The 16,900-nt window shown below is 54.8% G+C and overlaps 1 protein-coding gene across 1 annotated transcript in view; it reads right to left on the bottom strand.

Moving 5' to 3' along the window:
- Positions 1-16,900, bottom strand: part of NECTIN1 (nectin cell adhesion molecule 1) — a 67,327-nt gene that overhangs the window by 8,761 nt on the left and 41,666 nt on the right. Inside the window, exons 2-5 of the mRNA XM_012470291.2 lie at positions 8,653-9,003; positions 7,790-8,092; positions 7,338-7,455; positions 5,401-5,552 (exon numbers count right to left, since the gene is read on the bottom strand). Of these exons, the coding sequence (XP_012325714.1) occupies positions 5,401-5,552; positions 7,338-7,455; positions 7,790-8,092; positions 8,653-9,003 (924 nt within the window). The remainder of the gene's footprint in view (positions 1-5,400; positions 5,553-7,337; positions 7,456-7,789; positions 8,093-8,652; positions 9,004-16,900) is intronic.

Consider the following 16,900-nt stretch of genomic DNA (forward strand, 5'->3'; position numbering starts at 1 on the left):
ACACTGCATGCACTGCTCTGCCCCCTGGAAGCTGCTTCCCTGGGGTCCCCAGGATCACTCCTTCACCTCCTTTGGGACCCAGCTCAAACAGTCCCTTCTCATTAAGACCTCTCCCAACTACCCTATTCAAAACTGCAGCTCACAAGCCCACTCCACCTGTGCTGTCCCCAGCACTTGGGATTCCCTTACCCTGCTCTTTTTTTTTCCCCTCCTCAATTTCACCTTCAAAATTACTACTATTTTTTTTTTTGAGATGGAGTCTCGCTCTGTTGCCCTGGCTGGAGTGCAGTGGTGCAATCTCGGCTCACTGCAACCTCAGCCTCCCAGGTTCAAGTGATTCTCCTTCCTCAGCCTCCTGAATAGCTGGGATTACAGGCTTGTGCCACCACGCCCAACTATTTTTTGTATTTTTAGTAGAGATGGGATTTCACCAAGTTGGCCAGGCTGGTCTTGAACTCCTGACCTCATGATCTGCCCGCTTGGCCTCCCAAAGTGCTGGGATTACAGGTGTGAGCCACTGTGCCTGGCCTACATATTTTTTAAAAATGTGTTTTATCTATTGTCTTTCCTCCTGTGCTAAAACATAAGCTCCACAAGGATAGGGACTTTGTTTTGGTCATGGATTTATACCAAGCACCTAGATTGCCTGTCACGTGGATGGTGTTGAAGAAATATTTGTTGAATGACAGAATGAATTCTATAATGGCAAGATTATGTCTTAGAGATGAGCCTTGCTCTAGGTGGAGCAAATATTCAGGAGAGACTCAAATAAACCTGCACGGGGCCCACTGGGACCTTGTTTCTCTGGAGTGGGTGACAGGAGGAGTGGTGTGGTGGCTTGGGACCAGATTATACTAGGTTTCTTTCTCCTCTAGGCCTTGTTTAATTTTTTTCCTAAGTCCTCCTCCAACCCTTTCTTTTGAGACAGAGTCTTGTGCCGTCACCCGGGCTGGAGTGAATTGGTGTGATATCAGTTCACTGCAACCTCTGCCTCCCAGACTCAAGCAATTCTTCTGCCTCAGCCTCCTGAGTAGCTGGGGCTACAGGCACACACTGCCACATCTGGCTAATATTTTGTAGAGATGGGGTTTCACAATGTTGGCCAAGCTGGTCTCAAATTCCTGATCTCAAGTCATCTGTCCACCTCCGCCTCCCAAAGTGCTGGGATTACAGGTATGAGCCACCTCGCCTGGCCAACTTTTTTCCCTAAGTCCTAAGGAGGTTTACTGTTTCCTGGGGATCTTTTGGGATCAAATAGAACCCTGGTTATTTTGGCTACTTTAGGGCTGGGCCTGTGTAGTAGCAGCAGAATGGCTGGGATGATCTTCCAGCATCAAAGACTTCCGAGTGAGGGACAAAAGAAAGGAGAAGCGTGGGGACCTAACTCATTTGCAAGCAGAAGGGGCTGTCTGGAGTGGAGTGGAGCGCCCTCCCCTCACCCTCCATCCCTCCAGCTGTTACACTCAGCCAGTAGCTCCTGTCTCTGTGCCAGCAGCAGAGCTGCAAGGGCCGCAGCTGGGAGGAGAGAGAAGAGCCAGGCCGTGGGGTCATTTGTGTTTGCTGGCGGGGGCCCAGCCACCCTCCCTCACATCCTCTTGCAAAGGGAGCAGCTTGGCTCCATTCCTAAGTTGTCGCCTCTCTTCTGGGGTCCCAGGCTGGCCAGGACAGTGGGGAAGTGGGGGTTCTGCATGCCTTTAGGGTCCTGGTTCTCTGACTGAGGTGGGTGTGCTGGTGCTGGGGGCTTTGGATAGAACTGAGGTGGAGAGAAGTGTTAGGGCTATAGTTTAGATCTAAGATCTGGAGGTTTGGGGTCAAAGAGAATGTTTAGGCTTGCCTCCAAAACCAATGCCTGGCGCTTCCTCAGGCAGGAAATGCTCCGGCATCAGATTAGGCCTAGAAGCTGTAAGAACTACACCTCCCAGCATGCAGTGCAGCGAGCCACAGGGAGAGTGGGGAGGCCTGGGGTCCACCTCTGGGAAGCCCTTCTGTCCATCTGCAGCTGCGGCAGCTGTGCGTCGTGTCAGACCATCAGGCAGGGCCGTGGTAAGCTGGGGGAGAACCGAATCCTCCCAGAGGCACAGATGCAGCTGCCTTCTCAGACCTCCCGACAGACTGCCATTCGCCGGCTCAGAGAATGGCACACTGCCACGACACAGCCACGGGCTCCCACGTGCACACTCAGCATACAGATGTAGCCTGCTCACACTGGTTCACATGTACATGCCCAGAGACACATGTCTATTCCATGGCTGGGCATGCACACTTGCAGGCTCACACCTGCCTCCCTTCCAGGACACCAGGCTTCAAGGCCCACAAGTCTGGGTCTGAAGAACTCCAGGCCCGACAAGCAGACCGTGACACTCACTCACAAAGGCTGAGCCCGGGGTTCACTGGGAAGGTGAGTTGGGACAGATGCCCTGCACCCTGGGATGGGAGTGGGGATGGACATCCTACACCCTGGCAGCCTCCCTGCCCTGGTCTTGCGAGTGGCAAGAGGCTGGGTCCCAGCTAGAGAGGCTTGGCCTCTCTCCTCCCGGCAATCTCAGGGATAGAGGCTGCCTCATTTGGTTTTTTCAGTCTGGTTGAGGCTGCATCCTGGGCCCCTCCCCACCTTCGCATTATCCTGGAGGGAGGAGGGAGGGAGCTTCATTTTGTGACCACTGGGCCCACCCCATGAAACTGCTCCTCAGTGTAAGGGCCTCTGAAAGGGCTTCTCTGGGGCCTGCGCCCACAGAAGTACACGCAGATTCTGCCGGGTTCATCTCCCCGGTGCCTCTATTGCCACAGCCATAGTCTGGGCCTGTTGTTACCCACTAAGGACTCACTCATGGTGGCAGCTCCTAACAGGTGTCCAGGTGTCATCCACGCAGCCCCCCTGCATGCTCAGTCTAACCCACACACTTCGCCACGGTGCTTCCTGGCTGAGAGCCCTGAGACTCCCTGTGAGTCTCTGAACTCCCAACAGAGAGAACGCCTTGCTCCTTCCTCCCTGCCTACTCCGCTCCAGCCATTTTCCTTTCCATGCTTCCCTTGCCTGGGCACCCCGCTCTCCAGCCCCGCCTACTCACTCATCTCCCAGCAACCAGCCGGTGTTCCCTCCTCGGGGATCTAGGGCCCCAGGAAGCCTGTGCCAAAGTGAGTCTGCGCAGGTGTGCAGTGGCCTGGCACACACGTGTTCTGCACATGCGTGTTCTCCAGCACACCCTCTGCTGCCCACCTTCTGCCCTGCCCCAGTTGCTCCTCATTTCCCTTTCCAGATGCGCCCAGGGCAAAGTTATTACCCGAACGAATGGCCAGAATGAAAAATTAAATTTCCACTTATCCCTCTCGCTCATTCATTCCCTTTGGGCCAGTGGGGCTTGGAGCAAGGGCACGGCTGTGCCCTGCAGGGTGGGCTCCCCAGAGAATGTGGCAGGCACTGGCCGACGTGGGATGAGGGTGGTGAGGTCAGCTGCTGCTTGGAAATTGCCTGAGAGCAGAAGAACAAACAGCCCTGAGAAGGCTCAGGTCACCTCCCTGAGTCCTCTGGAGGGGCTGAGAGACCCTTCCGAGGGAGGCCAGCCGCTCAGCTCCTGGGCCTATCGATGAATGATTCAGTGAGTGTCACACATCCCTGGCTCCTGCCTAACAGGCTGTCAGCAGGAGCCATGTTGTGTCCCTCTTCCAGTTGGGACCCTGGGTGGCCTGGCCCTCCAACACCACTCACATGTTGGTAGTCCACCATCAGGGAAGGTATCGCCACACAGGGAGTACTGCCTGATTGTAAGAAGCCTAAGACAAGTGTGATTATCTTCATATCAGAGGTTAGGAGGCTGAGGCTCAAAGAGGTGAAGAAGTTGCTCAAGGCCACACAGCTAGGAAGAGCCAGTGTGTGAACACTCAGGCCAGGTCTGTGCTGTCCCCCATGTGACAGTGCCTCCCTGAGGAGTGGACATGCTCCCTATGACCACTCCACATGGAACACAGGCTCTGCCCTTCCCGCCTCCTCTTGACTACCCCAGCATCTCAGGGCTGGAGCCTAGGCACCCGTGAGGTTCTTTTTGAGCTCTATTCAGACTTTCCCTGCTGGGGAGAAGTGTGGGACGCTGGCCCCTTCCACCTGCCAACCCGTGAGAACCCCCAGCCCTCACCGGAGGGCTGGGATGCCTCAGCCTTCCCCAGGCTCCAACCCTGACGCTCCTCCTCCTATGACCAATCTCAGGGCCAAGGGCAGGGATTGCAGACAACAGCAAGTGGCTCTACACTCCTGCCCCCAGATGACAGAGGTGACAGAATGGCCCTGAGGACAAGGAGGCACAGACCCTGGACAGGTCTGCCTGGCTCTTTCTGCAGCTGTGCCCTAAATGTACCCACAGATGAGGTCTCCACTCCCGAGACACTGGTTCAGAGCTCATGAATCCTCATGGCTTGCCCAAGCTTTGTGGCTGGAGCCCAGGAACTGCCGGCCAGTCTTCTGTGTCCCTGAGGTCACCTCCTATACATGTTACTTCCTATATCTCAGTCACAGTGTGACACCACTTCCTCTTCTAGGACACTCTTTCTGTCACTTTGTCACCCTGCAGCTAGCTCAGGTCCACTGTAAAAGACACTCCCTCATGTGAAGTTGTGATGACAGTTTACCCCTGTGTGGACTTGTGTTGATGCTTCCATTAATAATAATGATAATGATGGAGGTCAGGGTGATAATCACAGAGCACTGGCCATTTATTGACACGCTGGTCTGTGCTAGGTACTTGACCTACATCATGTGGAATTCTGACAATGGCCCTTCAAGGCACATCATACTGTCCCTGTTTTACAGATGAGGGCCAGAATCACAGCTGTCTGACATCACCCCATGTTCCTTTCACGTCCCAGGTGAAGTCTCTCCTCAGAACCTCCTAGCCCTTGTTCTCTCTTTGCCTGGATAGGTAAGTTGACAGAAAGTACCAAGTCTTTGGGCTACATCTTTGCTTTCTCTCCAGTCTCCCTGCTTGAGGTAAGCCTCACTTTCTGGCCCATGAAGATATTCTCAACCACAGGTGCAGAGCTTGGAGATGAGCTCCACCTGCAAACCTATCCCCACCAAGCCAGCATCCCGTGGTGTGCTTTGCTGGCAGATCCACGGGCAGGCTCTATTGGCCCGTATAACAGCATCTCTGTCAACAGCACTTCCTTCTTCCCTTCCAGAGCCTCCCTCCTGCCCCTCTCTGATTGGGAGTCACCCTGACTGTCTCATTTACATCCTTAAATGAAAGAAAGAGAAAAGCAAAGCAAAATCAATGGCCAGAGCTCAAGGGAGAACCAGAGAAGCAGGAAAAGGAGATAAACTTCCTGTAGTGGCGTCACCCAAAGGTGAGGGATGTGGGTGGCAAAGGAACCCATGGGTGTGGGGAGGCCGGGGAGGATGCAGCTTCCTACCTGTGATATTGACTTCCACCTGGCCTGAGCGTGTACCGATGGAGTTGGTGGCCTCACAGATGTAGGTCCCTGCCAGGCTATAGTTGATGGGTCCCTTGAAGAAGAGGGTTCTGTTCTGGGCCTCCACACCCTTGGGGAGAGAGCCATTCAGCCTGTGGGAATTGGGAGACATGGTGTAGGGTTATGACTCTCCAGCCTCAAGAAGCTGTTCCTGTGTCACCCACTTGGCTCCAGGCCCCCTAGACCTTTTGCTGAGCTTGTGTGGCTGGGTCTGTCTTGGAAGGAAGAAAATAATCTTTTGCACTTGGCAGTTTTATATTATTCAGCTTTTCATATTTGATCATAATATGGGAATATAGGCAGGCTAGGTAGGTACTGGTCCCACTTAACAGGTGAAACCTGAGGTTCAAGGCCTGGGAAACACAGCTGGCAGGCAGCAGCATGGAACTCCAGCCACATCTCTGGACTCGTGGTGTAGTGCTCTGTCTGCTTCCTACTCACGTCTCCTGGTTGTTGGTCCTCTGTCTCCTGGGCAGCTGGTTAATAACACAGATGCTTGGGTTCTAACTCCAGATCACCTGGAGCAGAACCACTGGGGCAAAGGCCTGGGAGTCTGTATTTAACAAACCACTCAGGTAACAAGATAGGAAATATGTTCCATTCCACTACTTTGTGTTTTTGCTGGGAATGTCGCAGGACATTTTCATGTGGGAAGTGATTTGCAAATGTGCCAAGGACAGGACAGGGTATCTTCTTCCTTTCTCCTGATCTCCGAGGCTACAAAGCTATTCTGTTGAACTGAGCAGCTCCTGAGTCCGCAGAGCTGAACCTGGCCCACAGGCTCTGCCCACTCACACCTTCAGAAGCACTTTTTTTTTTTTTTTGAGACAGAGTCTCACTCTGTCACCTAGCCTGGAGTGCAATGGTGCGATCTCAGCTCACTGCAACCACTACCTCCCAGGTTCAAGCGATTCTCCTGCCTCAGCCTCCCGAGTAGCTGGGATCATAGGTACGCGCCACCACACTGGGCTAATTTTTGTATTTTTAGTAGAGATGGGGTTTCACCAAGTTGGCCAGGCTGATCTTGAACTCCAAACCTTGTGATCTACCCCCCGGGCCTCCCAAAGTGCTGGGATTACGGGCATGAGCCACTATATCCAGCTTCAGAAGCACTTTTTATTCCAGGAAGTGGTGGATCATAGGTAGGGCATACCAGTGCCCTATGGTTTCCCCGAAAAAGGGGACAGACTCTTTCTGGGCAGCTGTCTCCTGGCCACACATATCAACCTTCTTCTTGGTTCCTCACATCCCTGGCTTCCTGTGTGTTCCATCCAGCTCTTCTCTGGGAAAAGCCTCGGCCCGGGCTGTCAGAGACAGCTGGAGGGGAGACAGGACCCTTCTAGGGGCAGGCGAAGACCGTGAGGCCAAGAATGGGATGATGGGCTGCAGGGCGCATGCTCATGAGCACAGGTGTTCTGGGCTGGCTGCTGTCTCCTCCCCAGGAATCTGGGGGTGCCAGAGAGAAGGAATAGGAACAAAGAAAGAGCTGAGATGCTCCAGAACACCGGCTTCCCTGTGGATACCTCAATAAAAATAAATACTGGGGGGTTGGGGTGAGAGTGACTCAGGCTGAATCACCAAAGGAAAATGATGAAACTCTTCATTAGTAAGAGGGAGGGAAGCAGATCACAAGGGAAACCCCCTCTGGTAGAATGGCTTGTCTCACTGACCCTGACACTGTCACACACGGATGTATATGTATATGATATATATGTATATGTGTGTGTGGGGGTTCTCTCCTGGCCCCGCTTCTCACTGACCCCAACACCCTAATTTCTTCCCTGCCTAAGGTTCCTGGAGATGGGGTGGGTGCCCCCCATCACCCGTGGTCCAGCCAGGTGTCTTCCAGGGTGACCAGCCAGCCCTGCAGCACTTACGTGGTCCAGTGGTACTCAGTGGCCGGGGGGTTAGCGTCAGCTTTGCATGTGAGCTTCACGTCCATCCGCTGCAGGTACCAGTTGCCGTCAAACCCCTCAATGGTTACCTCGGGCTCATCTGTGGGACAAGGGATGTTTAAAGAGGGTGAGGCCAGGAGAACGGGACTGAGGGTGAGGGGGCTTCAGTCAGGAAGGGATAGAAGGAGCAGGGGCATGGAAACAGCCAGGAGAGAGAGAAGTGTGGGAGGGAGGGTGGTGACCACAGAGCCCCGGAGCAGAAACAGGAGGGGGATGGGAAGGAGGAGAGAAAATGAGCAAAGGGAGGAGATGGGGGAGAGCGGAGGGGAGAAAAAAGCACCTGCAGAAAGAGGAGGGGAGGAGGAAGGAGGGGAGGAGGGAGGAAGGACAGTGGCGCCCACCCCAGGAGGCCCCTGGCACCCAGCCCTGCTCACACTGCACGTTGAGAGTGAGGCTTTCCTTGAAGCGGTCCATGTGGTAGTTGACGATGCAGGCCAAGGACTGCTGGTGGGCTTCCCTGCTCGGCACCAGGCGGTAGCGGCTGATGACCGTCACGGTACCATTGGGGTTCCGGATCTCCTGGTACTCTGCCTCGCCCTTTAGCCGAGTTTCCCAGGATACCACACTGGGAGGCTTCCCATTGGCTGAGGTGCAGGTGGCCACCAGGACCTTGTCATCCTGCCCCTTCTTGGCTCGAAGCACTGCCTGAGTACCCTCTATCCAGTTGGTGGGTTTGGCTGCGGGGAAGCAGAGACAGCGATGAGACTACCTCCATTGACTTGTCCAAGATGCACCAGCCAAAAGGGTGTGGCGCCCATCAGGCCTTGTCTTCAGGTCCCCTTGGCCATCCCTGCCTCTCAGCTGTGCTTCACCAAAGCCCGTCCCAGAACCTTTTGCAGGATGTTCTTCATGTCTAATGTACGTCCTCCCTGCCCTACTAGCCATATCCCCCTCATCGAGCTTAGGCCTCCGGGAGTCCCAGCATGTTTAAGGCAAGCAGCACAGGTGGCTCCTTTCCTTACCATGACAGTTTGATGCTGCTGCCTGCACAGTGCCTTGTGGTAGGCTCCGACCTGAAAAGTGACGTTCCCCACTGTCTAGAGATAAGCTCCTGCCCCTAATCCCTAGTGAATTGTGGGGTGGCCTCAATAGAAGGGACTGGAAGCCCCATGCCTGGCACGATGGGAGCATGTCCACCCAAAGAGGATGTCTGGAGTCACTGAGGCACGCTGAGGATGGCCATGCCCTGAGGTCACAGGTGCCTGGATGAACAGGGTGGGGGCCTAGGGCAGCTTACCCATCACTGTGAGATTGAGCTGGCTTTCCCGATTGCCCGTAGGGAAGGTGGCAAACTCGCAGATGTAGACACCCTCATCTTCCAGCTCCAGGCGGGAGAGGCGGATGGTGCCATCAGTGAAGGAGGGTCTCAGGAATTCCACGCGCTCTCGGTAGGGAGCCAGCACAGACACGCCCATGGATGGGTTGTAGATGGCCACGTTCTGCTTGGAGCCATTGGTGGCCTTCTGCCATGTGACCTGGGTGATCTTTACGCTGGGCAGCGGGTTGGCAAAGCTGCAGTGCAGAACCACGTCTGTGCCGATAAAGCCATACATGGAGTCGTTCACCTGGACCACCTGGGAGTGGGCGCCTAGCCAGGAGGACGGCAGGAAGCGGTCAGTGTCAGGCTCAGCCTCCCCCCGCCCACACAGTTCCCTGTGCTCTGGTCTTGTCTTTTATGGCAGTCACTATTATTTTAATTCTGATTGTAAAAATATTAATTACTTGTTATAAAAACACTTTAGGCAACAGTGAAAAATCGTGAGAAGAAAATGACAACATCCTATGATCCTGCCGCTCAGGATAATCTTGAAGGATCTATCTTCTTTTACTTGATATCTGTGTATATCAAGTCAGAATCACGCTGTACATATTATCCCATAAGCTGCTTTTTCACTTAGTGATAGATTATAAACATCGCTCTGTGTTAGTAAACATATGACTGCACCCTCATTTTTGGCTGCTTTTCAAGCAGAGCCCCAGCCTAGGAGCCATGCACAGGCTGCTTTGCCTTCCTGGGCCTTGGTTCCCTCCTCTGATAAATGGGGCAGAGAATCCAGTCCTCTCTACCTCACGAGGTTACTGGGGGAACCAAATGGCATGATGGATGAGAAGGTACATCAGAGGCAGGCGGCTCTGGGTGAGCTTGAAGGCCCGTGGTAGCTGTCATCATGGCTACCCCTGATGTCTTCTCCCTCGCAGCTGAGTCTCCATTCTGGGGTGCACTGGCTGGGCCCTTCTTACTCAGCTAGGCGGAGAGAAGTTGGCACTGCCTAGGGCTAGGCCTCTGCTGGCTCTCCATGGCCTTCACAGTCAAGTCTAAATGCGTTCACTTGGCAAGACCTCCTTGCACCTGCCTTTTGTCCACATCTCTCCATCAGCCACACTTTCACACCGTACCAGACTGGGCCCATCCTCAGAACATGCCACATTTCCAGTTTCCTTCCCTCTTCCTCCCATTTATTCAGCCACAATTTGTTGAGTGACATATTCCAGGATCTACTGTGAGCATTTGGGTCATATCAAGGAGCAATTCAGTCCTGGCCTCCACGGAGCACAGAGCTTATCCACCCAACACTTCTAGAATCTTACCCTGACAGCAACCTCCACCTAGATAGCCCTTCCCCTTCTCCACCTGTGGACAGCCCCCTGAGGCCACCTCTAGCTTGGCTCTTTCCTGCCTTGGAAGGTGGTGGTTTACACAACTGACTTCTCCACCAGACCATGAACCTTCCCAAGGGCAGGGTCTGTCCTTTCCATCTCCACATCCCCAGCGCCCAGCATAGTATCTGGCACACAGTAGATGCTAGTAAATATCTGTTACTACACAAATTGCAATGGAAGTCAAGAGAGCAGATGTTTGCAAGAAGGAGGGAATGACTGGTGGTACTGAATAAGTGAAGAAAGAAATTCCCTCCAGTCTCCGCACGGGTTGTGTTATCCCCTTTAGAATGCCCTTTGTTTGAGCTTCCTTACCCCTGAACTTGGCTCAGCTCCCTCAACGTAAGGCCACTGTCCCCACTAGGCTGTACCCTCCAGCTCTCTTGAGTCGGGCTAACTCCCCACAAGCCATGTCCTTGCTGTCATTTGTATACTTCATGTCCTTGTATCCTTATTTCACTCACTTTATTGAGCATCACCAATAGCATCAATAACATCTAGCCCTGTACTGACTCAAGGCACGGGGAGGGCCTAAATGACTCCCCAAGGGAGTCTGGGATCCCAGAGTGGGAATTTGGGGCTTATGCTCACTCGCCTCCTTGGCCTGACAGGAACATTTTAGCAGCACAGGCTCCTCTGAGGGACCCAAAACCCACGGTCAGGGCAGTAAGTTGCTCCCCTTTCTTCCCCTTGAGAGGCCACAGGCCAGGTCTCTAGGTCACTACAGTATCCCTGATGCTCAGCATACAATAGTCACTCAAGAAATGCTTGCTGGATAAGTCTATCTTTGGCTTCACCAAGCCAGGCCCTGCTGTGTTCTGAAAGTTTCTCTGGGGTTTCCCCTTCTCTGCACCAATTCATATCCACTCAGCCCTTCAAGGTCCATCAGGCCGATCCCTACCCTTGCCCCTCCAGTCGTCCCATTTGCCGGCTGTGGGGGGCTTTGGAGCTGATGCTCCTCGGGCAGAGGTCCCAGGGGCTGGGAACACAACAGGAGAGGCATCCAGCCATCCAGCCAGGAGTTGGGAGGGCTGGACTCTAGCCTGCTTCTGCTGGGACCATGGCCAGTCACTTCCCCTTTCTGAGCCCTATTTTCCTCCTCTGTAAGGCAGCAGGCTGGCCTCCCCAGTCCCAGTGGTCCTCCTGGCCCTAACTGTCTGATGGCAGTCCAGTGCAGCTGTGGCCCCGCTCCAGAACAGTTCCATGGTGAGGTCAGTGGGCCAGACAGCCTAGCACTCCTGCTGATGGGCTAGCTGGCAAGCAGCTAAGCCCTAGGCCCTCTCCAGCAGGATAATTGGGTGCTCCCCACCCCTCCCCCAGCCTGCTGGAGGCTGCCCAGCGGCTGAGATAATGTGGGCATAATTGGGAAACTTGCGTCACACAAAGCCAGGAACAGGAAAAGCCAGTTGGGAGGGCTTGGGCCCCAGGTGAGAGTGCAGGGAAGAGGTGTGGGCTCCAGAAGCCATTTTGGGATTGGTGCCAGACTTGGTGGACCTGCAAGGGGACACGGCCCTCTGAGCCCCTGCAATCCTGTCTCCTCTCATCCCCCTGAAGGTGTGGAGGCAAGCAGGGCACAGTCCTCAGGGCACAGGCTGTCATTCATTGGCTGCGTCTTCAGTGGTGACCTCACCTTCAGAGCTGCGTCAATGCCAGGAGGGGAGACGGCTGATAGTGGCCAGGCATGTAATGGGGAAGGTGCTGCAAGGTGCCCAGGCACCCCAGAGGACCCCTCACATCCTCCATCCCTCACCATCCCAAACCCGTCTATGTTGGGGTGGAGGTTACTCTTTCCTCTCCACTGTGGTACTCCCAGAAGCAACCACATGGTGGGGAAGTGAAGAACGTTCCTAGTCTCTCTCTTACTGGGCACCAAGTGGGTGCCACTTGCCCTGGCCCTTTTTGCCCTGGTGATGGGCAAGGCGGGGCGGGGCAGGGAGGATCTCTAAGGAGCAGGTACAGACTCACTTTAGCATTTGCCTCTTTGCCACAGCTGACTGTTAGCAGGGCCGGGGAGGTGACCCGGGGTGAGCATAAGGGAGCTCTTGGGGTAAGGGGCTTGGGCTCATTGAGGGTGGGGACTGGATCCCAGAGTTCCAGAGTTGGGAGGTGCTGGAAGATTGGAAAGGCCTAAAAACTCACTTCCCCACTCCACACTTAGGAACTGGGAACCCAAGCCTCTTGTTAGTGGCTGCCTGCCTTGGTCCAAGGACTCAGGGTTGGGGAGAATGACGCTCGTTCTTTGGATTGGGAAGTTTTCAGACGGGAGCAGAGTTCAGGTGACTCTAACAGGTGGGATTAGAACAGAGGAGCAGGGATCACCACTGGAAAGAAAGAGAAAGAGCTGGATGGGGGCAAGAATCCAGGAACAGGTGAGCCAGGAAAAGGAACCAGGATTGATTAAAGGCAGCCTGCTCCAGGGACAGGCAGCAGGGCTTAAAGACTGCACAGCCCCTCTCCTTGCTTGTCCAGGCTTCTCCAAACTGCAGCCCTGGCAACCTGAAAACTAAGCCGACGTCTCCCACCTTCTGAAGGGCTGTTCCATCACCACCCTTTCAGGCAGCATGTTGGGGCTATTAAAAGTCAGGCAGTAGGGGTCTGGATTCCACCTCTGCCATTGATGTGCTGTGCAACCTTGGGCAAGTGACTTAACCTCTCTGTAGCTCAGGTTGCACATCTCCAAAATGGGGATTATAAGAGTTAGTACCCACCCTATAAAACTGCCATAAGGATTAAGACAGTCCATGGGAAACAGAAAGCAGCACTTAGGACAAATGAAAGGCTCCACAGATGTTGGCTTCCAACATCATCACCACCATCATCTTTCACCTACGAAGCAATAGGCCTCCCACCTTGGAACTTCATTCAACAAATATTTGCTGAGCACCTACTCTATACTGGACACTGTAGGGAGTGCTACTAGGCGCGCCTCCTCCAGGACGCCCTTGTGACTGTCATCCCTTCCTATTGAGCTGACAGCTCCATTCAAACCCCAATAACATATAACACTGAGCTGCACCCCTTTATTTTCTGCTTCCTGGCATATGCATCTAGCCTGCCTACTGTCTCCCAACTGACTGTAAGCCCCTGCAGGAGATGGAAGGAGCAGGTCTGGGCTTGGGTTGAGTTGACCATGTCACGCCTGACCCTGGCGGGGTCCAGGGCTTGGGGAGTTAGTTCCCTGCTGACTTTCTCTGATTCTCTAAGCAGTCAGGGCTGGTCCACAGAACACATCCTCTCTCCTTCCTTGCAGGTTCCCTTTACATGAGAAGCAGGGACTGGCCCAGATGTGGGACCTGGGACCACTAAAATAGTCGCATATTGGAGCTTAATGGACCATGCAATTCATCATTTACAATGACTGGAGGGATTACATCATGTGCCCAGGGACACAGAACAGCAGCACCCAGCCTAGTGCTTTCCCACCCTGCCACAAAAACAGACTCTGGCTCAATCTAACTCCCTGGGGCCTCTTTCTGGGTGGTGTCCCTCCTAGAACACAACCTCAGTGACTCCATTGCCCGTTGTGAGAAATGGCACAAACACCAGCTACAATACTGCTGTGGCCACTGTATCTGCAGGTCACCTGACTGGGTGTCAGGTGAGGGGTCAGAAACAGGGGCTTTGGGGAGCCCGGGTTTGTCTGTGTGGGTGGGGGCACCTGCAGGAGGCTGATATGTGCACAGCAATAAGAGCCAGAGAGGTGGGGAGTGAAGGGCAGAGGCATCCATAGCACTCGTGCCCTCAGCAGAGGGGCTCTTGCATCCCATGATATCAAAAGAATGAGTCTTTTTTTTTTTTCTGACCTCAAGCACTGCCTATATTCTCCCTGACTACACTGTGAGCCCCAGGATCTGGGAACCACGTCCCTGGGGCTTGTGCTCAAGTGCCTCAGTTTCCCCACTAGAGCTCAAGTTAGGCAATTCAGGCTGCCTGGCTTCTCAGAAGTGCTGAGCCAGCATGGCGGGCCTCAGGCCCGCCCCCTGAGACGTCACAGACCTGCAAACGCCTGAGCTCAGCAACAAAACACAAAGGCTCCTCAGTTGTGGCGGACAAACCTGCTCCCCAAGGCCCTGCCTGCTGTGGAGCTCATCCGCAGGCCAGTGCCACAGGTTCCCACGCGGCGGGGTGTGGCACACTCTGTTCCCCACATACCCACTTCCAGCAGTTTCTCTTCCTGCCCTTTTAAACCCAGACTCCTCTCTTCCTAGCCAAGCAGTCTGAAAGTGGGCTCCAGGGTAGGTGAAAGTGGGTACCTAGGTGAGGCAAGGGGGATTCAGGGCTTCCTGGCATGAACCACATTGTCCTCTGTCCTGGCTGTGCCAGCCCACCCCAGCCCCCCTTTCCTGAAAGTCTGCTTGGCGGCCTTCAAGTGACAGAGCAGAGGTGACCGACGTGGCCAGGAGTAAAGCGGCAGCACATTACAGAGAGAGTGGGGCTATGTGCACGTGTGTGAGGCGGGTGCTGGGCTCCCCCATAGGGCCTCTGTGAAATCGATATCCTTCAGGATGCATTTCTAGGGCTTTTCAGGGATGCTCCCACCCCCACCCCTGGAACTGGCAGAAGGGGACAGGATGTCCGGTGAGAAACTGGCTAAGTGGTAAGTGGGACTGACTCACCACTGGGAGGGGCAGGGCCTCCAGCTGAAACCCTGCTGGGTCAGCACAGTGACCTAAAGGGTATAGGCCCCCTCCTCCCAGGGCAGCTACTTCCCTGAATGTCGACTCCCAGGGCTGGCTGGCTCCATACTTTCTGAAGCCAAGGCCAGCTCCACCTGGGAGGGAAGCCGGTGCGGAGGAGCGTGCGATCAGGACACCCCCCGCCCCACCACCTATCTGGGGCTCCCTCCTTTCACAAGTTTTACCAATCAGTGTCACCTAGACCCTAATCATTCTGTCAGCAAAACTCACAAGGGCAGGGCTCTCACTGAGCTTTTCCTGTCTCGTTTCCCCATTGGTCCAGGAGCTTCACGGGGGCCCAGGCTTCCCGCTCCTGCCTCCGGACTCCCCTGTACTCTCAGGACGGGGGGGAGGGCTCAGCAAGGAAGCAGAAGCAGACTCAGCAGACCCAGTTCTTGTTCTGGTGCCCCAGCCACCTCTCCCTGGGGCTGGGCATGGTCTGGACTTGAGTCCAGCCTGGCCCTGCCCTGCTGTTAGCCCGGCATCTCTATGACCCCTGCCTCCTGCAGTGCAGAGATTTTGGCTAGTGGGAGGTAGGTCCTGGGAGCTTCCTTCTGAGGCCAGTGCCTGCTGGGATGGCTCCAAGGTGTCCTGGGGCCTTGGAGCCCCCCTACACTGGCCTCGCCAGCAGTGCTGATAACATCCCATGAGCCCACAGTCAGGGGCTAATTGCTACCATCCAAGTCGGGTGCCTCCACCCCTTCTTTGGGGTCATAGAAACTGCCGATGTTTTCCTTTTGCCTGATGACCCCCCAACTCCCCACATGGAGCTGTTTAATGATGGGCTGTGGGGCTGGTGCCTGGCGCCTTGGGCGGGTGAGCACAATGCGTGGGAGAGGAGGGGGTGCTGCAGCCTGGGAAAAGCCCCGAGAAGGAGCCAGTGCAGGAGCCCAGGATCTTCCAGATAGGCCAGGCTGGCCCTGCTCTGCACTCCCAGCAGTGCAGAAGCCCCAGGGTGGTGGCAGTGGTGGGGGTGCTCTGGCAAGTCCTGCCTCCCTTCAGCAGGACAGGCTGGGGGACAGGGATGAATCAGGGAGCTGGGTTTTACTTTTTCCCACCAGGTGGCTGAGGACACCTGGACTCCGTCCTGCAGGCCTGTTTCATGCTGGCTGCGCCAACCCCATGGCCCATCATGGGACCAGTCCTGAGCCAGCTTCCAGCCTCTGACTCCACTGCGGCACCCCAGGAACACAGAGCCTCTCTCTTGGCCCTGCCTGCCTCTAGCCTTTAAGGCGTCACTTCTTGGTCCACTCTCCCGTACCTGCCACCTTTGCTCTGCTCACCTGGATGTTGGGAGAGGCGGGCTCTGGTCCCCACTACTTGGTCACTGTTTTTCTGTATGACCTTGGGTAGGGTGGGTTCCTCTGCTGTAAAATGGGAGCGTTGGCTCTGATGACCCCGGGGGACTGCACTTTGGACATGACCCATCCAGCTCTCTCTGACGCAACTCTGCCTTTGCCTTGAACCAACTTCTGGGCACCTATCTACCAAGGGGCTGCTCTGCCTCTGTATGCTGCCCAGCTCTTCCAGGAAGACCTCCCAGGTTAAATGGAATACCAGGAAAATCCAGGCCACAGCATGGCAAAGCTGGAGTACACAGGGGTTCTCCTACAGCCAAGTAATCACCAAGTCTCACTGATGCTAGCTCCTAAACAGCTTTGAATTCTTCTTGGTTCTCCAGCCCCTCTGGTCCCGATTCAAACTTCCTAAGCCCCCTCCCACTAGTGCACACCTCCCTCCACCTCACCTCCGGCAGAGTCTCTCTTTCTTATTTTCTCAATACTCCCAGGCTGAGACTTTGCACTAGACCTTTCCTTTGACCTTAGCACCTGCCATCTCATGCCTCCCTCCATTTCCCCAAGCCCCGCACCTGGTCCAGGCCAACATCATCGCTCACCTAGTCTACTGCTGCTTCAGGCTAGGTCTAGCCTCCAGCCTCTAGCTTCGCCCTCTAACTCCTTCACTCAGCTGCCAGAGGGAGCTCTGTAAAATGCAAATCACTTACTACCTCAGATCCTCCCATGGCTTCCTGCAGAGCTCAGGATGAAGTTTTTCTGGGCTCTAGACCCTATCTGGGCATCCCCAACCTCCAGCTACCTCCTCTCCCAACGTTCTCTCTCTTCCTTGCCACACTGAACAATCCTGTCCATT

This window comes from Aotus nancymaae, unplaced genomic scaffold, assembly GCF_030222135.1.
Source record: "Aotus nancymaae isolate 86718 unplaced genomic scaffold, 86718_ANA_hifiasm-v0.15.2.pri h1tg000012l, whole genome shotgun sequence".
NCBI classification, from domain to species: Eukaryota; Metazoa; Chordata; class Mammalia; order Primates; family Aotidae; genus Aotus; species Aotus nancymaae.